This window comes from Megascapheus bottae, chromosome 20 (assembly GCF_031878675.1).
Source record: "Megascapheus bottae isolate mThoBot1 chromosome 20, mThoBot2.hap1, whole genome shotgun sequence".
NCBI lineage: Eukaryota > Metazoa > Chordata > Mammalia > Rodentia > Geomyidae > Megascapheus > Megascapheus bottae.
Genome location: NC_143528.1, coordinates 29256959 through 29282183, shown reverse-complemented (window position 1 = coordinate 29282183; position 25225 = coordinate 29256959). Strand labels below are relative to the sequence as shown.

Here is a 25225-nt window from a genome sequence, read left to right as displayed (position 1 = left end):
TTGTGTAGTTGATTCCAGAACTGACGCCAACTTTGCTGGCACCTTGATCTTGGACTCCTTAGCTTCTAGACTGTGAGCAATACATAAGCCCATCCAGTTGATGCCATTGGTCATAGCAGCTTCAATGTACTACGATACTGGAGAAGTTCACCGGCCACTCCAAGGCTGCTCTTTGACCCAATCCATACTCCGTTCCGCACACTGATCCAGGGTCTTCTTTAAAGCTTCTCCAGCCTTGCTTGTCTGTGGTCTTTGCTCATTAAACTTTATTTTGTATTTGCTAGAAAAGATAATAATGATGATGATGACTCTTTCAGTGTACAAGAGCAAGTGAGACAGTTCAATAACATTAAATAAGTGCTAACTAAATGTAGCTGTGGGAGTGGTGGTAGAATACAAAATCAATAAAGGTCCTTGTCCAGAGGGCCAAAATATTGTCACTCTTTTAGTCCCAATATTGAGCTAATTGTGATATGATAATTATCATGTCATAGTTTGATATCCCAATTCATTTGTTTTCCTCTTGATCTTCCAAAGTCAAGAGCATGTATTTCCTTCCATTTGCCCTCTTTCTTCAGGAGAGCTGAGTGTATGTGCTGCATGGATGTGTGCATTGCTTGTACAAATTAACCAGTAACAAATTAACCAGCGTTGGGAGAATACAGTTATCTTTTTTATATGTAGTGTTTACCAAGTCTTTGCTATTGGGAAATATTTCAAAGACATTTATTCTAGTTATTTAAAAGGCTTTTCAAGTTGTCAGAATATCACTTCATCTCCAGGGGGCCTGCCCACAGGAAGCCCACAATGTGGGATGTTTGAGGATGGGAAGGGAGAGCACTGTCTGGGACTCACACTGAGCCCTTGCATCTGCACTTCCGGTTTCTTAGAAGGATGCCACGGTCATTTGCATTAATTAGAAAAATGATATCAGGCACAACCCTCAAACTATTGACCCAGAAATACTGCTTGCTAATATTCTCATGGACATCACCAGGCTTGTACTACAAATAGAGCAGTGTGCAGTTCTTTTTGTCCCATTTTCTCTTAAGCCTACTCCATTCAGCTTTTCAAACCCACTTAACTTCACAAAACTTCATTTCTCTATTCAAATTAGCCCACGATAAACTTAAGGGAGTTACAGAAAAGTAAACAATGGCTCCTTACAAAGGAGAGATGACAAAATAAATGTCAGGAAGTACTTAAGCAGGTTCAGTGACGGATCCAGGAATTTCCTGGGATAAGCACACACCGGGATTCTTGTGTTTTGACAGGAATTTATGCAAAAGGTCACCATGCCTTTAGGATACACGACTATTAAACCATGGTTTTTCCACTGGTATCCTTCATATTTCAAGCACACTGTCAGCTAGTCACAGTATACACAGTGGGTTCCCACAATAAATATCACACACGCACACACACACACACACATATACATAGTGTTTGATGTTTCTAGTATTTCTTTTAGGAATTCAAGACTTACTGGATGTATTGGCATTAAAGAACAAACAATGAAACTGGGTGTGGTGGCTCACCCATGTAATCTTAGCTACTTAGAAGGTTGCGATCTAAGGATCGAGGTTCAAAGCCAGCCCAGACACTAAAGAACAGGAGACTCTTATCTCCAATTAATCACTAGAAAATGGGAAGTGGGGCTATGGCTCAAGGGGTAGGGTGGTAGCCTTGAGCTGAAGAGCTCAGGGAAAGCACCCAGACCCAAAGTTCAAGCCCCCTGACCCACCAAAAAAAAAAAAAAGACAAAAAAACCAGAGTGATTAAATAGTAACGACAATTCTCTCAAACTCAACTGGCTCAGTGGGAGACCTTTGCTCAGTTTCTTTTACATTCCTGTTGAGAAAGAGAGTCCTATTTGTTTGCTTGCATTTGGAAAAGTCCATAGTACACTTGGACCACCAGGCTGTAAGGGCTCACTAAAGTTCTTTCTTATTTTTTCCCCAGAGACTTCAGTTTCTTTGAAATTCTTTTGTTATTCAGTTCAAAGATAATCTAGCATATATATACTATATGTACATACATGCACACATATATGCATATATATGTATATGTATATATAGTATATATACTAGATTACCTGCATATATATGCATACATGTGTATATATGTTTTAATGCGTGTATACACACACACACACACACACACACACACACACACACACACACTGACCCTAAACAATTCTGGGCAACGATCTCATCTTTTGCAGAGAGTTGCACATAAAGGTCACAGTGTTTTAACAGTAAAACTTTTAGTTGCTTTTTGAAAAAAATTATTGTAAAAGTGATGTACAGAGGGGTTACAGTTACATAAGTCAGGTATTGAGTACATAGAACAGAAAAAAGCTACAAAGAGTAAAATAGAAGACTTCTTATTTCCATTTTTTATAGTTCATTTCAATGAACATCATTTTATATGATCATATGCCCATAGCTATTGAGTCCTTGGGATCCTCTCCTAAGAATATCCTCATTTGGTCTCACTCTGGGAATGTTTAGAGTCCTGTTCAATTTATCAGACGTTAGTTTTCAAGGGAGAATTTTTACTGATTATAATGTAACCTGATTTCTGAAAGAATCCACCTCCTCTCACTTTAGAGGACAAAAACACATCAGTTTTTTTTTCTTGGTCTGCAACCATAAAGTATTTAAGAAATCTTCCTGAGTGCACTACAGATCCTGAACCTCCAATTTTTCCCTAATGACTTTACCATTATGTGAATTCATTAGAAATGCAGTTCCAGAAACTTTCACTTGGCAAGATCCTTATGAACAGGCTTTAATTAAACAATACTGACTTGGCAACAGCCTTAGCGATTTCACATATGGTTAAACCTTCTCCCTTTGTATCTCAGTGTGACAAAACAGACACTCGGAGTACTTACTGAGAACATAGAGTGAAATACATCCTCTTAGCCACCTCAAGAGCTGAATCATGTCCTGGGCTTTTAGACATAGTATCAGAACACCAGATGCATAGAGATTTCATGTGAGTTAGATGAAATGAACTTTATTTTTAAATCTCATATGCTGTGCAAAGTCTATTCAATTTCAGCTGACTCACCATTTTCCAGCAAGTAAATGAATAAAAATCAATATTCTTTTTCTCTTTCTGCAATGCTATACTTTACATAATACAGCTATCAGAGTAGAGTGACCACAACTGGGTGTTAAGATCAGAACTAGTGGCTGTGGATGTGGATCTGTGAAGCACTCCATTGCATAATCTGGAGTGAATACTTCTTGTTAAATGTGAATAGGTCTTACGTCAACACGTCAGAAGCAAAGTACCAGGCAAGTTCTACTATGACATCCAGAACAAGGCCATGGTACTGTGGACTCTTCCCCCTGAGGTCAGCTGAACCATCAGAGCTGGCTGCTGTTATCTGAGAGGAAGTGTGAGTCAATACACATATAAATGATGAGTAGGTGTGCTTCTAGTGAGAGCTCTGTAAAGAACAGACTCTAGGTCAACGAGCTCTTTTCTGTTATCATATTGTCATCATCAAATGAAAGCCTCTACCTATAAAACGAATCCTGAACATTAAGGAAATGGCCCTGGCAGATTGTTATGCTAGTTAGCTAGGGCTGAAATGGTAAGAATCAGCTATGTGAGCTAGGTGCCAGTGGCTCACCTCTATAATCCTAGCTGTTCCAAGAGACTGAGATCTGAGGATTATGGTTCCAGGCCAGATAGGACAGGATAGTCCACAAGATTTTTTTAAAATTTAGTTTTATTTTTCAATTGTTATTGTAAGGTGTGTACAGAGGGATTACAATTAAATGTTGGGTAAGAATACATCTCTTTTTGAAGATCTCTTTCCTTTTTTTCCTCCCAACTTTTCCCTCCCTGTCCCCTCCAAGTTGTATAGTTCATTTTCAACATAGGGTCTAGTGGACACCATTGTTGCATTTGTTTACTCTTTGTCTTAGCCTTTGTTCTTCTCCTTACACTTCTTATATATATATGACAAAAAATGTAGAAATCAAAAACAGTGACAAAGGAGAAAAAAACAAACAACACCCCCCCAACAAAAAGTGAAATAGGAAAATACCTCATTTCCTTTTCCTGGAGTAGATGTCATTAAACATCATTTTCTGTGATCATATGACATCGCTCTTGACCTCACTGGTCAAAGTTTTGGCTCCACAATTTTAGATATTGGAAGATTCAACATCTCATCCAGATGCAAGGAAGATAATTATGATGGAGATGTTCCTATATACTAGGGATGGAATAAATAATGATACAAATTTCTGAGTTCCCTGACGAACCCAGAATCTTGAAACCTGGATCTTGAAAGAGCAAAAGTTCTCAGTGTACATATGTGATAAGGGAGGTAGGAAATGTGAAATGAGTCTAGCGGGAGGGAACAGGCAGAATGGGGAAGAGTGATGAAAGGGATGACTGGACAAGATGCAGTGGACACTCAGGAAAATAGGTTAAATTGTTGTTAGAGGTCATGGGGCTTGAGCTCAGGGCCTGTGTGCTGGACCTGAGCTTTTTCACTCAAGGCTAGCACACTACCACTTTGAGCCACAACTCCACTTCCAGTTTTTTGGTAGTTAATTGGAGATAAGAGTCTCATGGACTTGCCTGCCTGGGCTGGCTTTGAATCCTGCTCCTCAGGTCTTATCTCTTGAGTACCTTTAGGATTATAGGTTTGAGCCCACCAGCACCTGGCTGTGCAACCTTTTTGAGGTTCAGACAAAAAAATATATTAAAATAAAATTCATTAAAATGGAATGCAGGGCACAGCACCAGTGGCTCATGCCAGTAATTCTAGCTACTCAGGAGGCTGAGACCTGAGGATTGAGGTTCGAAGCCAGAGTGGGCAGCAAAGTCCCTGTGAGACTCTTATTTCCAGTTAACCACTCAAAAACTGGAAGTGGTGTTGTGGCTCAAAGTGGTACAGTGCTAGCCTTGTACAAAAGAGCTCAGGGATAGCGCCCAGGTCCAGAGTTCAAGCCCCATGACCAACCAACCCCCCCCCCCAAAAAAAAAACCCAAAAAGAGCCCAGGCCAAGTCCAAGCCCCAGGGGAGGAAAAACCCCAAAAGATAACAATACAGAACATTTATGATAGACTGCCATCATGAGCTTGTGTTATTTAAGGTATGTGTATGTGTAGAAAAAAATCAAGGAGACTGGCTAATGTTGATAGCAGTTATCATTGGAGTGGGTAATGAGAATGGCTTTTATTTTATTCCTTATGCCTTTTGAATTGGTTAAGAATTTAAAGATAAGTATGTATTATTTTAATGATGAGAAAATAAAAATTTTTAAAAGCAAGAAAAAAGTCATTGTCCTAATAGCTCAAGGTGTTATCCACAGATTTTAGCTACATCATTGAGAAGAATGTCTTTGTAAATTACATAGGACTATATAACTTGTAATATGGAATATGTAAATGAAGTTAATATGTAAATGAAAGTATAAATTTGTCTAAGCCTACAATCTCCTCTTCTTACTTGAACGAACAGCTCTTATTATAACTTTTGGTTGTTTAGAATTTCATTTTAAAGGAATTTCTGTAAAATAATGTCTACGGTTCTCTTACTAAAAAAAATTATTTGTGGGGCCGAGAGTGTGGCTTAGTGGTAGACCGTTTGTCTACCATGCATGAAGCCCTGGTTTGAGTCCTGGATACCACACACACACACACACACACACACACAGAAAGAGAGAGTGAGAGAGAGAGAGAGAGAGAGAGAGAGAGAGAGAGAGAGAGAGAGAGAGAGAGAGAGAAGCCGAATGTGGTACTGCAGCTCAAGTAGTGGAGCACTAGCCTTGAGAAAAACCCAAGGATAGTGCATGGCTACTAAATATGTGGATAGTCCCAAGTCCAGGACTGGCAAAAAGAAAAATTATTTGTAATGGTCAAATGATGACTGTTTTTGCAATAGACTCTCATTACATTTCCTTAATAGAAAAATTAGACTGGGAATTTGGCCTAGTGGTAGAGTGCTTGCCTAGCATGGACGAAGACCCGGGTTTGATTCCTTGGTACCACATCCATAGTAAAAAGCTGGAATTGGTGCTGAGGCTCAAGTGGTAGAGCTCTAGCCTTGAGAAAGTCCAAGGACAGTGCTCAGGCCCTGAGCTCATGCCCAAGACTGGCAAAAAAAATTAAAAAAAAAATATATATGTGTATATATATATATATATATATATATATAGAGAGAGAGAGAGAGAGAGAGAGAGAGAGAGAGAGGGAGAGAGAGAAAGAAATTGCTGGGTGTTGGTGACTCCTGCTTATAACCTAGCTACTCAGGAGGCTGAGATATTGGTTCAAAGCCAGTCCAGGCAGGAAAGTCAATGAGAATCTTATCTCCAGTAAACTATCAGAAAAACAGAAGAGATCAGGGACAATGCCTAGACACTGAATTCAAAGCTCATGACCGACCCTCTCAGAAAAAAAGAAAACTGCAAATTGTGTACCATTTTAAACTTTTATTTTTGGAAGTGATATAATGTAAAATGTGTTTTAAAATACATTGATATGAGATTCTATAGCAACTACAGTGTTCTTCACAGTAAAACCCAAGATAAAAATAATTTTTGTAGGTTGAATATTAATCAAAAGGCATATGTGAATGATAAGTACATGCTCAATCTGATGGAGTGGAAGGTACTTTACAATGGTAAGTTCAACAAAAATCAGTCTGTAAATCTAACAGCAATCACCAATTCTTCCAGTGAAGGCACAGAAATACTTCATATGGAAAATCAACAAGTGCTGTGATTAGTTTGACTTCTTTATAAATGTTCTTTTATAAGTTGGGCTATTCTTTGGAAGGCCTAAAATAGAGAAGAAATATGAAGTGATGAAATAAGGATGGCACTCAGGAAAATTCTGGCATAACTTGAGAAAGTTCAGAAGCAGAGTATTCATCAGGGGTTGAGATACAGCAATGAAAAGTCACATCTGACATTGGCTTTATTTGGGGGGAAGACCCATCCATGGCTACTAAATATGTGGATATAAAGATACAACACTTCTAGGATTCTTTCATGGGCTTATATGATGATAGTTTTCTATTTTATCCACAGCACAAATTATTTTGTATTTTCATATAATCTCTTACTTGCAAATACATTCCATATAATTTTAATGTTCCAAGTCTGTCCACATATAGAAGAGAGAAATTATGAAAATCATATTTAATAACACGAGAAAGCAAGCAAAAGAAACAACCCACCAAAAGAAGTCTATTTCTCAGACTGTCAACTCTTCTAAAGGTTAATGGCACTGTTCAGATTATAGTTTTGGAGTTCCAGATGTCTTTTCTTGTGGGTTGGTTTTCTTCTTTTTATTTAGCCTCTTATTTTTGGTGAAAGTTGGACTGTGATTAATTTTAAAATATCTGACCCATTCTGATGCTTTTTCTTCAGTGAAAGGAAATGAGGCTATGAAAGTATGAACTCATACTTTCCATTCATGTTGACTTGTGAAGAAAAAGGTTTTCTTTGTTCTGTTGGGTAGCCTGCCTAAATCCTATTTAGAAACACAATGGACCTATCAGTATTTATTCTTTTTTTTCCCCCCTGCTCCTGAGGCTTGAATTCAGGGCCTGGCTCTGTCCCTGAGCCTCTCTGTGCTCAAGGCTAGAGCTCTATCACTTGAGCCACAGCATCACTTCCAGCTTTTTCTGTTTATGTGGTACTGGGGAATCAAACCTAGAGTTTCATGAATGCTAGCCTATCACTCTAATACTAAGCCACATTCTCAGCCCCAACAATAGACTTTTCAAAGTTCAGTTTAGTCTCACTTATCATCTACAGAAGTCTAGCAGTAAGCCAACTGGGGAAGTAAAATGGGTATTCTTGATTGCTCTACTAATATCTGGCTTCCAGAAACCCAAGAAAACATTCAATTATGTTCTAAAATGCAAAGTGAGCACACAGCGCAAGACATCAGGATGGAAAGTGAGTGTTGTTCTGAAGATAACACCATACTCACTATGTCCATCTCTTCTGGTGAAACTAAAGAGAAGCACGCTCGGAAGTAAGAGCTAGGAGTTGAGCTGTCTATGTAGAAAGCACTTCCGGTAACCAGTAAGACCTATGAGGTTGAGGAAAGACAATGGTATTACTGCTACAGAAAAAACAACAACAACAAAGAAAACCTGGGCAAGTTTAGTATCAGAGTTCCTGATATTACAGTGGAGAAGGGCATTGGGTTGAAAGGCAGTTGAAGAAATCACCAAAGGAAAACAATCACATTGATATGAAGAACTAAATGCATAGAAACTGAAAAACGTTTACTATAAATCTGACCTGTGCTATTTCTTCTCCACATATAAAGCATGTTCAGAAGGAGTAGAGCACTTGCTCTACCAGGAAGGGAGGGAGGGAAGGGGAAGAAAAAAACAAAAAGAGAAAGAACAAAAAAGGAAATTAAAAGGAAGAAAGCAAAAAGGAAGAGGAAAGTAAAAGAAAAGTAAGGAAGGAAGAAAGGAAAGAAGGAAATGAAAAGCGTGGGTATTGAATTTTAATTTGAATTACGTAAAGGGCAGTTTATTAATAAAACAGAAATGGTAATACACACAGATAAATGTCTAACACAACTAGAATGTAATATCAATTCTGACAATGAGATACCATTTCAAGTTGGTTGAAAGTATTCTTAATTACCTGAAGTTGGTATTAGTAAGTAGGGAACATATTTTAGAGAGAATATAGAGAATATAGATGTTCTGAGATGGGAAGAAATTGATATCAAAAGAAGGCTATTTTTTTTTATCTTTCAGAACAGCATTATTTTTAATTTTTATTTTTTATTGTCAGGGTAATGTACAGGCTAACTTCTTTTTTTAATGCACAAAATGAGGAGATAAATAACTAAGTATCTAAAGAAGCTGTGAGACCACGAGCTGTCCTTGGCACTGTTCTAGACTACATTTCAGTCATGGAATAATCCATGTTCTCTTCTTCTCTGCCTATACAGATATACTTTATTCTCTAGCTTGCCCCTTGTTCCCTCCCTCCCTTCTTTTTAGTCTTCTTTAGTGGGACTTGAACTTAAGACTTCATGCATGCTAAATACATGTGCTTCCACTAAGCAACCCTTCCAGAACCCTACCCTCTTTCTGATGATATGTGGCCACATGAATTAATCCCAAGAGATGTGAGCCAAAGTAGTGAAAGCTACTTGTTGGTCTGACCCTGGGAACTGTTCCTGAGTATTATCTACCCTGGGGAAACTGAGAACAGCAGGATGGAGGGAACCAATGTCTCCGAGTCACTGGGGGGACGCAGGTACCTGCAGGTCATTGTTTTGCTATTTTTTTTGTTTTTAATATCAGCAAAAGTTAGCTGTACCAAGGGACTTCACCGTGCTATTTCCCAACATGCGTACATTGGACTTTGGTCACATTCACTTCTTGGGCTCCTTTTTCTTATTCTCCCTCCCATGGCTTTGAATTTTATGTAAGTCAGAAATAAACTGTTTTGTCAAGTCTTTGGGTTTATTTTTCATAGCAATTAGTATCAGCCAATAGAATTGTGATCTTAAGAATACCAGATAATTGCTTGTTACCTGGTGGAAATCTGGGGAGTGTGCTAAAACAAGATGGATTGGTAGTGAGACAATCTAGGGGCCTCAGGAAAAAGGTCGAGGCAGAATACCTGTTTCCTTGTTCTAATCAGCATCACAGAAAAGCTGTTGTTCCTCCCAATATAATGGGGGAAGTTTTGGGATATACTAGAAATGAAAATCTGTAAGAGGAGAGAGTAATCTCTTTCCAAAATGTACAAAATTTGGGCTAAGATGATGGAGTTGGAAATAATACAGAACAGGTAAAGAACATATAGCAGGTTATAGGGAATAAAGAACAAGATAGGGGAAAAAGTACTCCAAAAATATTAAGTCTGTAGTACTTACCTCAGAGATATATACAAATAGACAAAAGTTTTGATGACTAACATTAAGAAAAAAAGATCAGGAGAAAAGAGGAGGGAAAGGGGGACAAAAACATGAGAAAGGGTATCAAGGTTCGAGAAGTAATGTACCCATTACCTGATGAACAAAACTGTAACCCCTCTATACATAATCTCGACAATAAATACAATAAAAAAAGAGAGAAAAGATAAGGTTGATTTATTACATCAAAATTTACTTATTTGACATCAGTCAGTAGGATATATATTTTAAGTTCCCACTCTGTGCTGTTACTGGGATTAGAGTAATGCACAAGCATGTGTCTGTCCTCAAGTGAGATAGAATCATAGAGAATAATAGTGCTTTGTCAGTTTGTATCTAGAGCTAATCTTGAGCTAGGTTTTTTTTTTTTTTTTTTTTACTTTGAAATCCATTTTAAAAGTCACAATGGGGCTTACTGCCAGGCCAAGAAAATGATGTCTAGTTAACAAATACATACAACAAGGTGGGGGGAAGAGACACAGACCCTTGAAATACCAGCAACATTGGACAAGGGAGACATTTTGTGGCTTCTTCCTTCTATGGCTGCATTGGACTGGGGCATCTCAATGAAGCACTACAACTGCTCAGGATATTATCTCAGAAGCCTTGCACGGGGGCATGCTGAGCTAGTCTTATGCACCAGCAGGGTCCCTTACCCTTGTTAGCCTACTTTGTTATTGCCTCAAGATAAAATGATTCCAGAAATAGGTCTCAATATTTGCAAAAAGTGGCTGACAATCACCTATTGGGATTAATCAATAAAGAAAAGACAACTTATTTGGTAAACTGGTAAGCTGACAAAGAAAACTTTCATTTAGAAATTTTGCTTAATCAATACCCACAAATGAAATTTAAGTAGACTTATGATTCAAGTAGGAGGAGAAAACTCTACATGAGCTAATTTTCAGTGAAGAAAAACCCTACAAAATACAAATTTTCTGTGTGATTTTAGTCATGTAAAATAAGTGCATAGCCAAAATACTGTAACATTATACAAACTCATCTAGAAAACCCAACACAGATGGTCCACCAAATCTGGTGGTGAAATGAGAAATGATGGCTATTTAAAAAACTTTCATTATGCTTTTATACATTTTCCAAATGTCTTACTATGAGTATACTTTCATAACACATGCTAAGGCCTGAAGCTTATTGAATAATTATCACATGCCAGGTATTTGTCTAAGTGATTGGCACATACTACAAATTTGATCAACGTGAATGCCAAATATTTACAAATAAAACACAGGAGTGGGGAGGGTAAATTGCACAGAGTCACATGTCCAATAGAAGGTAGAGGTAGACTAAAACTCAAGCAACATGGCTCCAGAGACTTCTCTTATCCCTGAATCTGCGATAAATAGTAATATTTCCATCAATTTAGACCACCTGAATAGCTCTAAACCTCAAAAATTTCATAAGGAGAAATTTAATAAGGAGAGAGCATACCCAACATTAAGACATTCTGAGTTGTGAGGTAGACAATAAAATGATCTTTTTTTTTTTTTTGCCAGTTGTGGGGCGGCTTGAACTCAGAGACTGAGCACTGTCCTTGGACTTTTCTCAAGGATAGAGCTCTACCACTTGAGCCACAACACCACTTCCAGCTTTTTGCTATGTATGTGGTCCCTAGGAATCAAACTCAGGTCTTCATGCATGCTAGGCAAGCACTCTACCACTAGGCCAAACTCCCAGCCAATGATCTTTTTATTTATTTATTTTTACCAGTCTTGGGGCTTGAATTCAGGGCCTGGCCATTGTCCCTGAGTTTCTTTTGCTCAAGGCTAGCACTCAATAGCACCACTTCTGGCTTTTTCTGTGTATGTGGTACTGAGGAATGGAACCCAGGGCTTCATCCATGCTAGGCAAGCACTCTACCACTAAACCATACTCCCAGCCCAGATATTCTTATTTTTATTAAAATAAAAATTACCTTAAAGGAAAAAGTATGATTTTTCCATTACATCTCCTCTTCCCACCCTCCTCCTGGTTTTACCTCCTTCTCAATGGCTTTTTCTTGAATCAACTGTTTTACATCAGGAATGCCTTTAACTTTAATCCATAAAAACATTCCAGCCTTGGGAACATGCCATTCTGCCAAGCCTATAAACGAAAATGGAGAATGATTTCTTAGTGCCACTGAACACATTGTTCCAAGCTGTAGATGTGGTGATTATAAACTAGTGCTTTCTCCAAAGTTCCTTCAGTGATAGCATTTAAAAAAAATAAGGCTTTAATATGCCTTGAAAATTGATTCTGGAAACAGATGCACTGAGTGTATTTTAGTGCCAGTGCAAGGTAATAACTCTGTTCATATTTACAACTGCAGGCAGTCTGTGTAGAGGACAAGAGAACATGTCTTCTTGTTTTTGCTTTACTTTTTTTTCCTTTTCTGGAGAAGATTTTGCTATGTGCCAGGCTTGTCTGAAATGCACAATCTTCCTGCCTCAATCTCACATGTACCAGATTACAGTCTTGTGTCTCCATGGTTACGGGGTTATTCTTTCACTTGTTTAGACCCATATCTAAAACGAATAAGTTTCAATTGGAAGACAATTTTTCAACTCTTGGGAATCTTCTTGGGATTCAATAAATATGATCACTCTTGTCATTGGGAGACAAATGGACTCATTTTTAAAATAAGAATGTAATTAGCTATGACAACAAATCCAAATAAGTTGATTTCTAGACTCCCCAGTTTCATGTAGAGTCATAAATTTCTTCAGCCGATAGTGGATAGATAAAATTGTGCCAGGGTTGGTGGGATGTTGCTTATGAGGTCATTTGTAAGGCAACTGGGCAAGAGTAGCTCTGGAGAGCTGTTGCCACCAGCGCTGTTAATATGTTTTGATGCTCACCCATTCACACAGGCATATTGTTCATTGTGAAGACAGATGTTTGACACTCACCACTTAACCACTTTTCCGCAGCGGCAACTATTGCATCCCTCTGGCTCCTGTAAAATTCAATAGTTCTGGAAGACAGAAAGGAGGACAAGGATGTGTTCAGAGCCTTAACTTTGGAAACCAGAACGTCTCTATAGTCCAGGCTATATGTGTTTGTTTTCTACCATGACTAAAATGTTGAATGATGGAAATGAGAACAGAGTATATTTCTGTGTCTTGTCTAGTGATAAATTTCCTTCCTTCCTTCCTTCCTTCCTTCCTTCCTTCCTTCCTTCCTTCCTTCCTTCCTTCCTTCCTTTCTTCCTTCTTCTCTCCTTCCCTTTCTCCTTCCCTCCCTCCCTCCCTCCCTCCCTCCTTCCCTTCCAGGTTTTGCAGCTGGAACTCTAGGCCTGGGTGCTGTCTCTGAGTCCCTTTTGCTCAAGGCTAGCACTCTACCACTTTTTTTGTGTGATTAATTAAAGAGTCTCGTGGACTTCCCTGCCTGGAGTTGGCTTTGAATTGTGATCCTAAGGTCTCAGCCTCCTGAGTAGCTGGGATTACAGGTGAGAGCCACTGGAGCTTGACTAATAATAAACTTTTGCCATGTGTTTTTTTCTCCTTTATAGTGGACAAATTGAAGAAAGGAAATTAATAAAGGAAAAATAAGTCCATATCTCTGTAAAACAAAGAATTAGTGGGATCAATCTTGGTGTTCAATTGTCACAAAATGTCATTTTCCAAGTAGGAGAATATTAAAGAAAAGAAGATATTGTTGTAATTATGATTCGTGGGTCTGTGAGTGACAGTATGTTTTATTTTTCTTTCTTTTATTTTTAAATGGCCGAGGAGTTAACCACATTTACATAACTAAATGAATTCATAATTCATATCATTATGTTGACTAATAAAATTCATCTATACCTGAGCCAATTCCTGTCCTATCTTCCTGACAGTTAGTTCATTGTTAAGCAAAGTATTTATATGTATGAAGAGTCTATCCTCTCAATCAGTGGTTCCTACCATATTGAGGATTTCAGCTTGCATAGGTGGGGGTGGATATTGCTTTCTGACCATACCATGCACATTCCTAAGAAGACTTTCTGTTTTGCTAATAGACATTATAACAAATGACTCCATACCTGTTTATATGAGCCCAGAAACCTTCTTCTCCCCACTGGTGAAGAAGCTGCAATACCATGAACTAAAAGAGAAAATAATTACAAACGCCTTGCTTCATTCCTAAAGTGTTTGCTTGTCAAAAGCAAAACAAAACATTCAAGCCACTACAAAATACGTACACCGAATCTTGCTTGGCACCAATCAATGATTTATAATAAATGTTAATAATCAAGACAGCAACAGTACTAAAAATAATAAATGTTTATATAGTACTTGTTATATGCTAGGCACTATCTTAATACAAAATAGACTAGGTTATTCGACTCTTCAAAATAACCTAAATATTAGCCAGGTTATATCAGTTTTACTGATATTGAAATCCAGATACCAAGGTTAATTTTCCCAGTGAAAAATAACTTGTCCCAGAGCTTGGATTCCGAAAAGTCAGTTGAGCTCTTAATCCATTATATTTGCCAGTACCTCTCTATGTTAAAAGTAAGTCTTTCTTTTTTCTCTGTTTTTTTGGTGTTAGAGATCAAACCCAGGATGAGGTGATTGCTAAGCAGATATTCTACCACAAAACTATGTACCCAGCCCCTAAAATACATGGCAGGTTTATAAATTGTTTTTGTATATTTAGATGTATCCTGTGTTGAATGGGAGCTCTAAATATCACATATACAGAACTTTTTTGTTGCTAACGTATAAAAAGTTTGAGACAAGCCTTAAACTTGCTATAGCAAGTTATGCTAACAATATCAAACAGGTATCTGCTAAGATAAATGTTTTTTTTTTTAATTCATTTCAAGTTCTCCTTCAGCCATTCAATCCTCAAAGATCTGATTCTCAAGACTGGGACCATTTTCAAGTCTAATTGTTTCTCAAAGCATGAGAAGAAATTTATATATTCTACCAGGTTATTTTTACTTTATTTTAATTAGAATGCATTCTAACTAGTGTTTTTTGAAGCGGCTGACAGACACGTGTGTGCGATGGGGGGAAAGGATTCACTGTCACACAGGTTTGGATTTCTCGTTCTCAGGACAGGTTTCTGAGAGCAACCTAAATTTCATATTCACAAAATTCAATTCAGTTTTGTCAAATTTCCGCAAAGTGTTTTTTTTTGTATTTGTTTTAGGACATTTCTTAGGAATGCGATCTGAGTAAGAAACTATGATTCTCGGGGTATTTGCTTTATACAGTGTGGTAACAGCAGGTTAATCAAGGCTCAATTTTGCCTTTTTATTTCTATTTTTTGTTTATTGTGGGGATTGAACTCAGAGCCAGAGAGCTGACCATGAGCTATTTTTTGTTCAAGGCTAGCACATTGAGCCATGTTGACCTCCACTTTCATTTTTTTAGGTGGTTAATTAGAAAGAAGAGTCTCGTGGGCTTTTCAGCCTGGGCTGGCTTTGATCCGTAATCCTTAGATCTCCAGCTCCTGAATAGCTAGGATTACAGGCATTAGCCACTGGTGCCGGGCTTGTTTTTGCATTTTAAGAAGAGTGAGCATCTACAACATAAGGTCTTCTAATCTGTACTGGGATGGACAGTTGACATTTGATCTTTTCCTTCCCGCCACTCTTAACTTAATCTTACTTGCCAACATCTACTTCCTATTCTTACCAGATTAAAATGAACAAAAACCCTATTTCCTAAATGATGCTTACCTGTGCGAAACTGCAGGCATTTATCACTGAAACTTGATTGTGCAAAATAATCCTCTCTATCAAGGGTTTTGGACCAGTTATAAACCCTATTCTCAATCTATATAAAAAGAGAAAAGTCTTAATACCAATCTGATAGTAACAATAAATATGTCCTCCTTTGTTGATTTCATTAGGAAGAGAATGGTAGCCTGGGGCTAGATGGATCATGACAAAGCATTCTAATATATGTATATTTATAATGATCAAAATCTCAACTAGTCCCACTAGACTAATGGCCAAGCATTTCTGATTGCTTGAGATAAAGAGAAAAAGTCTTGTGTTAGCTTAACAATCAAACTAGTGTTATAAGGCAAGCAAACTACAATTAATTAGATAAGAAGAGCTGTTTGGATGGTACTATGCTGAGGCTAGCTTCAAGTTAGTTATGTGGTCCTTACCCAGAGGAGAGGACTTTTGAAAAGGAGTCACCTCTGATGACACGACCATCAACATCCATGGAAAGAAAAGTTGGTGCCCAGGGCTTAACATGAGAAAAAAAATTACTGTTGCTTGGCAAGCTCTCTACATTACTGCACGGAGACATTATAGATTTGGAATACAGCAGCACAGTACCGTCATACCTTTGTTGGAACCGGTCAGCATGGACTAAGAAACTGGAGCACTCATATGCTTTTCTGACCATCTGACACAAGAGCTTTCATATTTACTCTACAAGCTACTACTCTGAATTGAAGGAAACCTCAAATTCCCTTGCTCCAGGGTTTGAAATCCAGGGTTAATATACATTTAGAGGAAGGACCCAAGAAGAACAATTGGGACAAAATCAAAATAAAGAGAATCAAGGCTTTCAGAGACAATGAAAATCCTTAGAAACATCTAGAAAGATTAAAACAGATGAGAAACTCAGTTGATGGGAAACACTGACTTCCAGGTTTTCTTCACAAGTAGTGTATGTGGGGAGTTTGTATCATGTTCAAGGTGGGAAGGTAGGTACATGATGCTTTGATAAACCATATAGAAACCAAGGAATGTTGTTTCTAATCAGGCCTGTAATTCTGGCATTCAGGAGTTCAAAGACAGCCTGAGCTATATAGGAACAACTTGGCTAAAAAAATAGAATTTTTGTTTCTTCATTTAAAAGGGAAGAGAGGAAGTAGATAAATCCATGTGTGTGTGTGTGTGTGTGTGTGTGTGTGTGTGTGTGTGTGTGTGTGTGTATTTCCACCTCCAAAGGCAGACGAATTGTTGGATTTTGAGATATCAGGCATTGGTAGTCTGTGCTACAACTACTTTCAACTAGAATTAGGGAAAGCAGCATCTCCATACAGCAAGGATAAATATAAAAGAAACATCTTTCTGTAAGTAAGATCCAGGGCATCAGTGACAAAGGTTGTAAATATGTGGCCATTACAACTACTTCTGCATCTATTACAGACATCACCAGTTGACCATTACACCTACTTCTGCATCTATTACAGACATCATTAGTTGAACTCAGCCTGTTTTTCCTTCAGCTTGGCTCACAGCTCCCAACTCTTTCTCAGACATCATTCTGGTCAGCTTCTATCATGGGATTGAAGTTGATGGTTAAGATGAAAACTACTGCACAAATCTCAGGTGATATTGAGGAGGTGATGAAGTAGGTATTGGAGATTGAAATCATCTGCCTGCCTTACTCTATTTGAACAAAACATATTGTGCAGTATAAACAGCTATCTTTTGAAGTCAACTAGAAAGAGAATGAATATACTAAAAATGACCAATACTTTCTGAGGAATATTTAATGACATAAGAATTCCATGATAAAATTGGAAAAGACTGGAAAAAATTATGTGATGGCAAGCTAATATAAATTCTTACAATTTCAGTGCAGAAGTAAATAGCTCTACCTTGGTAGATAAGCTAATCTCATCAATTTAGATAAGCGAAGTCAGTGATAATGGACAATCTGATCTTCTAATGGTGAAATAACTTGTCATTCCTTACCTTGCTGAACTGGAGAAAATAGTAGGGATCATCTTCTATTATGAGGAAATCATATTTTCTGGCAAGCTAAAAGGTTAATGTTAAAATAGTTGTTAGGTATCTAAAAATAAAAATCACTCAGAATTACAATTCTTTGTACTCATTTGCTTAGTTGTTCATCCAAGAAGCTACTGAGAGAGGATTATTTGGGGGAGCCTTTTCCTGACAAGATCTTAGAATGGAAGGGATAGGTCCAGGCAAGATTATAGATGGAGGCCTAAAGGAACAAAAGGCCAGCAATGTTTAAGGAAGAAGAAAGGGGCCCCCGTAGCTGTAGTCAGTGAGTTGCATATGGAAAACAGAACTGACCATTTTGTACAATTTTGCAAAGTCTATAAAGGAATTTGCACTTAATCACCAGGGGAAAATACTGTGTGGGGAGGAGACTGGAAACAACTATGAGGCAGGCTTTACATTTTTATATTTATTTTTAAAATTTTTAATTATTCTTTTAAATTTTTTTTAATTTTATTGTTGGGGTAATGTATAGAGGGGTTACAGTTACTTTGCCAGGTAGCAGGTGCATTACTTCTCACACATTGATACTCCTTCTCATGGTTTTTGTCCCTATTTCCCTCTCCCCATCCCTCACAGTTTTATATTTACCATGAGCAGGCAGCAGGCCTGTCTCCCAGGAAGTGAATGGCTAGATAAAGGCCAAGAGTGAATTGCAGCAGGGTGTGTGAGAGAGTTGCTGTCATTGTCAGGTAAGGGCAGGCTGTCACTTAGAAGGTTGGGCTCACTGGGAATGGTGGTGGAGAAAAAATGCATTGGATAAACTTGAAGCGAGTGCTATGGGATGGACTGGTAGGGTGGGTATCAAGAGTAATTGTTCCTGGATATACTGTGGAGATAAGGGTAGGAGATGAGGATAGGAGAGGGTTGGGATGGGCTAGGGAAAACCAGTTCTGTTTGCCCAGGTGAAACCAGAAATACTATTAGACATCTACGTGGGGATATATTACGTAGAAAATGGCATATACAAGTCTGGAGTTGAGAGAACTGTGGTCTCAGCACCTGTGGAACTGGCTGGGTGCTGGCGGCTCATACCTGTCATCCTAGCTACTCATGGAGATCTAAGGACTGCAGTTCTCAGCAGGAAACTCCAGAGACACTTATCTCTAGGAATCTACTCAGAAAAAGCTAGAAGTGGCACTGTGGCTCAAGTGATAGAGCACCAATCTTGAGCAAAAAAACGCTCAGGGACAGTACCCAGGCCCTGATTTTAAGCCCTAGGACCAATCAAAAAACAAACAAACAACAACAAAAAGCCCCCCAAATTATAAAATAAAAACAAAACTGCATAAAGCTATCTCATGGGAGCGTGTGAAGGAACTAGTTGATACCTTATGTTTGATTCTACTATACAGAATTAAATTCTACATGGGTGAAGATGGGTATTGTACTTAACTTACCAAGCGATTGGTAGAAACAGGCCAAGAGAAGATAGTCAGGTCTAGAAAATAGACTTTACAAAAGATACACTTCTCTTAACTTTCAAAGATGTTGTCATAGCTTGATGTTTGTTTGATTATTGATAGCTTGATATTTATTTAAAGGTTAACATCAGAGCAAATGTGCTACTTCTTTTGTAAATTAAGGGAAAAGGAAAATAAGCACGTAGTAATTTTTGTTTCATTAGGGCCCATGGCATAGATGAGCATCTTTTATTATAGCCCTCTTGTAAAAATTATTACAAATACCTCATAGATATCCTTTTTGCGTTCAGCTGTCAAGGAGTTGCCGGTAGGGTTGTTGCCATTTGGAATGGTATAAAGAAATTTGGGAGTGTTTTTCTTAGGGTCCTTGGAGTCTTCTGGTTTCCATTTGGAAAGGATTTCTCTGAGGGAGCTTGGAATTATGCCATACTCATCACTGGGGACATTAATAATGTTGCCTCCCAGAGGTGTTAACTGTGGAAAAAGACAAAGCTGAATGACTTTCTCAAGACAATCAAAATGAACCATTATACCAGACCGAGAGAGAACTCTTTTGGTTGAGATTCTTTCTCTGTAGTTTCCAACCTTTAGTTCTACTAACCTCAGAACATGTCAAATACATCTAATTCTTCTATATTTGAGGATAATTCTGTGCCTTTGTTGAATCTTTTTTTTAAAAAAGAAAACCATAGCCATTCCTATAAAACTTGCCAGTATCCTATGTGGTTCCTAATTCCCCATTCATTCTGAATATACTTTTCTGTACATGCTTAGTTTGTAGTCTTAGATATCTTAAAGTAGAGTGTCCCAAGCAATTCTCAGCAGACAGCCCCTGATGATCAATCTTATTCTGGAATTTATAGTCTCTTTGACTTAACATGGGAGTGGAAGCTGCTTACCTTAGAGTTATAGTAAATTGATATATAACATGACTACACTTAGGCATGCGATAGGAAAAGGTGGTTATGGAAAGTGTCTGTGTAAGTTAACTCACATATCAAGGAAAACATTAAGCAATTGAACATGATTTTGTGCCACCTAGTTTTTGTGCCTCAGCACTGGCATTTGAAAGATGAAGTCAATGAAGTAAGGGGTATATTTTAAGATATTATTCATATATCACTCATATCATCTTATTTACAGATCAAAGATGCAATTTTATTTTCCTGTGGATGGATAAGTTTAAAGGTGACAAGCTTTCTTTTCTGTCCTGGATGAGAGCTTCCATTTTGTCAAAATGTGTACTCACAGCTTGAATTGTGCCTGGATAAACTGGTTCATTGAGCAGGATAGTATCTCCAGGATTAATGATCATTTCAAACACCTAACAAAAGAAGCAGAGGTTAGCTGAAGTCAGCTGGTTTGACACATCTGGAGACATGTTGCAGATAATATGATGGTGACCACAGATATGGCTAGTTTCAGGCACTAGTTGTTTTCCAGCTCAAATCATATAGGACTACTGACTAAACAGTGCAGAAGTCACACAAGAATCACATTAACCTGGCCATGCCTCACAATCCCCATGGCAAGTGATTTCACCCAGAATTTTAACAATCCATATGTCATTAAAAAAAAAAGGTCATTTCCCATAAGTCTTGAATAGTTGGTGTGTTATATCCAATTTATCTTTTTATGGAGGTTTTTTTTTTTTTCCAGATAGGGTCTTTCTCAAGCAAGCCTGGACCATGGTCCACCAACTTAACCTCCCATGTATCTGGGATGACATTCATTTTTTAATAGCCTGGACAGACATAGAATTATAGTCCTCCCAATCCACGGGTCTTGATCTTTTCCTCCCTTTCCTCCCTCCCTGTTTTGCTGGTCCTGGGGCTTGAACACTGAAGGCCTAGCACTGTACTTGAGGTTTTGTTCAAGCTTAGTGCTCTACTACTTGAGCTGTAGCTTCCCTTCTGTCTCCCCCGCCCCCTTTTGGTGCTTAATTGGAGATAAGAACATCATGGACTTCCCATATAGGTTGACTTTGAACTGTGATCCTCAGTTCTCAGTCTCCTGAGTGGCTAGGATAATAGATGTGAGCCACTGGCCCCTACTTAATTTCTAAGAATACTTAAAGAAGTGTCGTGTCACTAGAATCCATTATTCTGTAATAACAGTTTCACTAAGATTCACTAAACAGAGCCAGATTATAGTTTACTAAGAAAACAAAAGCTACTCTGATTTAAGATAAAGATAAACAAAAGTCAAATTTCAATTTAGACTTAGAGAAAATCTTAATCCAAGATTTTATTCATGAAAAAGAAAAGAAAAAAAAAGAGAAAAATTCCCCAGAGGTCTTTTTATTGTGATATCTACACAGTGGTGGTGGAAGTCCTAGAACTCAAGAGAGAGGTAAATACAATAATTGATGGAGGGTTGGGAGAGGAGGGGAAAGGGAGGCAAAGAGAGAAGAAACTCAGAGAAGCTAGAGACGGACACATGGCCCCTGACTTAGGATCGATTGACTTACATTTTATTTTTTCATTTTAAGATAAAAAAAAAGCAGTATGTATTTCTTGGAAACTGTACTTTGCATCTTGAATACTGTTAGCAATGTGTGGAATGATACTGTCCCTGGATGCTGACAGTGACACTCAGCTGCTGTAGTTGTAAAGATAAACAACTCATGCCATACAGTTGTGAAGTACTGAGGTCCAGTAGCTGGGACAGTAGTTTTGGGCATGGCTCTGACGTCTCATGGTTTTCACTTCCGCTGGGCTCATCAGGATGGGCCTCACTGTAAGCTGAGGAGCTTATTTTAGGGATTGACCTTCTTTCAGGACCATGGGCATATTGGAATAACTCATTGAAATTCCGTCACTACAGGCAGAAATCTTTGGGCCAGATGAAATTAAGTTGCACTCCCAAAGCTTTTGGTAGAAATCCCTTATTGGGATTTGTGGTTTAATAACTTAAAAAGTGTGATTAAGAGCAGAAAGTCTCCATGTCCATAATGAGAGTTCAAACTCCAAGTGGGTACTCTCCAGCCAACCATTTCCTCACTCCTCTTCACATCTTTTAGTTCCCTGTTAATGATTGTCAGTGGAGACAGAAAGTGTACAAGTAATCTACAAAACATTGTCTGGCAGTCAAGTAGCAGAGGGCTCTAGGGAGGATGTCACTGCAGGGGATGTTTTCCTCTCAGTCTTACCTTACAAAGGCCATCCTGGCAGCCGGAAGTGACACAAATGTCCATTTGTCCTTCACTGGGTGGGTAATGGACAGTGGGAGGATTATGCAATTTTATTTGAAACTCTTTTAGCCAGGAAATCAGCTCTGGAATCCTGGAGCAGAAGATGTATTTTTATTTCTTTCTTTGTTATTATGATTATTATTTTAGACAAGCTCTCGTATTATGTAATGTAGGCTGGTCTCAAATTCTTGACCTCCTGGCTCTGCTTCCCAGAGTTTGGGGGATTATATTACATTTATGTCATTTTAAGTTTAGAGTAGTATTAATCACAGCAATTTTAAACAAGAAACAATACCCAAATCCTTAAAAACTCAAGTTTTTCATAATTAAAACAAGACTTTGAATGCTTTCTGCCAGTACCAGTATTCCCAGCTGGGGTGGTAGATTTAGAGAGTAGGAAATTCACATAAAGCCAGTTATTTACTTAATGAGTAAGTGAGTTAAAGTGAGGCTTGCTTTTTTTCTTTTTTTCTGTTTTTGGTTGTTGTTGATGGCACTGGGATTTGAACTCAGAGCTTCACCGTTGCACAAAGTATTCACTGCATAGCAGATTAAAAAAAAACAAATGAACCTCTTACAGAACTTTTCTATAAGCAACCTAGAAATTTAGACTCAATACCTTCTTTTCTCCACTGAAAAAGTTTATCATATCTTACAGGATATATTTCAAAAATACTCTTCAATCACAGAGGATGTGTGTGTGTGTGTGTGTGTGTGTGTGTGTGTGTGTGTGCTGTGCATCCCAGGCTCAAACTCATGATCTTCTTGCTTCAGCCTGCCAAGTGTTGGGATTAACAGCCTTTGTCACAAAACTTCAGCAAGCATCTGTTAATGAGTTCAAATCCCGATCTTAGACCAAAAAGAAACAAAAATAAGTTTCGAATAAAATATAAATTATTATTGGAAGAACAGCGAATGAAATTTTTAGTATATACATTTCAGTGTGCTTCTAAAAAGTTAAAGACATTTGACCGAACCTTTGAATTTAAGATATTTGCATAGTTGCCTAATTTACAAGGAGGCACAGCGATTTGGACATAAAGAGACGTCGTTATTGGGTAGTAAGTGAAAAAGGACCTAATTATTGGACAGTAATTAAGGATGTAAAATTACTTCCTCCTGCATCCTCCGTTTCCTCCTTTCTCCCAATATGCCTCTTCATCTAGCTCATCTTTCCAGTTTCACACACACTCAACTCTTCCTTCCAGAACCTTTCCTGACTGTCCCATTGCTTTAAGGCTGCAAAGCAGACACTGAAGAGAGGTAAGCATTTAATATCCCTTTTGCTCCTAAATGACTTTGTGTGTGTGGGGGGGGAGAGAATCCTCCAAATCTCCCTGACTATCAAGCATCTCAGTAAGGAAGACCCAAGTCACTGGATCAAAGGGACAGATCTCCTCCTCCCACAACCTACCCAGAACTTGGAGAATACTGAAGCGCTCTACTCATCAGCTTTTCATCCAAGTGGATGGCAGTTCCATGTCGGATGGTGATGGTGGCGGTCTTAAAGGGGAACGCGTGTGGGTTTGGGTATCCAGGAGACAGGTTGATGAGGGTCTCGGGCGCCACGCTCAGCAGGTCGGCTGTGAGGCACACCGAAGAAATGCTGGCCCTGAAGATCGCCACAGGCAGACAGGAGCTCCGTGCGCGACCTCCGATCAGCTCTGGAGCTGAACGGCTCCCGTCCCCCCGTCTATCCGCACGGGGCACCACCACGGGTGGAACCATAGTATGAGGAACATGGGGAAGATGAAGAGGATTCGACCCGAATGAACGGGATGACGAAGAAAACTAAAGGACAAGGCCGGGGGGAGAAGCGCTCGGCTTCCCTGCCACCCCAGGACACCTTCGCGGCGCGCGGTGAATGGCAGCCGTGCAGGGCCAGAGCCGCCAGGAGGGGAGAGCAGCGAGCACCTGCGGCTTCGGAACGGCCCCGCGGGGAAGGCCCGCCGCGACGGCGGCTCCCCCAGACCGAGCGCCAGCGCTCCACCAGGGGCGGGGGCCGGCGGGGGGCGGCGGGGCACGGCCGCGGACGGAGGTCCGGGTCGCCGGCCGCTCCCCTCCTGCGCTCAGCCCCCCGCGAGGCTCCGGCGCCCGCCCGCCCGCCCGCGGCCCCCTCTCCCCGGCCGACCCATCCCCGGATCTGCCCCGCTCCAGCCGGGCACCGGGCCCGTTTCTCACCAGCGGCCCGGATGGGAGAGAGTTTTCTGGACATGCTCCGCGCGGTGAGGAACCGTGAGTAATTCATGTCTCCAGACGGTCGGGACTGAGGCCGAGGCGGGCTTCCCCGAGCGTCCAGTGGTCCCGGGTGGAGGGGAGAGCGATCCGGGGGGCTGGCGGCGGGGGCCTAAATACACCCGGGCCCGGGGCGGGGCGGGGGGCGGAGTCCGCCGCAGGCCCGGCTGCTCCTGCTCCGCCCCGCTCCCGCTCCCGCCCGGGCCCCGCGGCAGCTCGGCCCGGTCACGGCAGCCTGGGGTGTGATCTGCCCGCAGGTCTGGATGAGGGTCCAAGTCCATCCGGTCGGCCCGCTCCGAGGACCTGGCCGTACCCGCTGCACCAGGTCGAGTTGGCGGCCGGCGCTGGCCGGCGGAGATCTTAGTCCTCGAGCACCCTCTGGTGGTGGCTTTGGGTCATTGCAACAGGCAGTGTGTGTGTGTGTGTGTGTGTGTGTGTGTGTGTGTGTGTGTGTGTGTGTGTGTGTGTGTGTGTGTGTGTGTGTGTGTGTGTGTGTGTGTGTGTGTGTCAAAACTGGGGCATGAACTCAGAGCCTCTTGCTCCCACTTGACTTCCTCCACTTCAGGTTGGCATTCTACCACTTGAACCACGACTCCACTTACAGGTGTGAGCCACAAGCGCCCTGCTCACTCTAGGTATAGAGAGCCCCAAATGAAAGAGATTTAGGGACATCAGCATCCCAGGCTTAGGTTCCTACACTTCTACTTCATCTGGTTTATA

The 25225-nt window shown here is 39.8% G+C and overlaps 1 protein-coding gene across 2 annotated transcripts; it reads right to left on the bottom strand.

The window, feature by feature from the left end:
• Positions 1-6457: 6457 nt before the first annotated feature.
• Positions 6458-24608, bottom strand: Aadat (aminoadipate aminotransferase). Of its 2 annotated transcripts, XM_090354194.1 has the most exons (13): positions 24452-24607; positions 23685-23853; positions 22229-22361; positions 20327-20401; positions 19342-19551; positions 17600-17665; positions 16051-16133; positions 15614-15710; positions 13964-14025; positions 12849-12913; positions 11936-12042; positions 7978-8079; positions 6458-6815 (listed from the first exon to the last, which is right to left on the bottom strand). In XM_090354194.1, the coding sequence occupies exons 1-13, from the start codon at positions 24516-24518 to the stop codon at positions 6774-6776; spliced, it is 1278 nt and encodes a 425-aa protein (XP_090210320.1). In that variant the 5' UTR covers positions 24519-24607; the 3' UTR covers positions 6458-6773. The 2 variants fall into 2 exon arrangements, with proteins under 2 accessions (XP_090210320.1, XP_090210321.1); XM_090354195.1 differs by lacking the exon at positions 6458-6815 and having other exon boundaries at positions 8008-8079; positions 11873-12042; positions 24452-24608.
• Between the last annotated feature and the right edge of the window lie 617 nt (positions 24609-25225).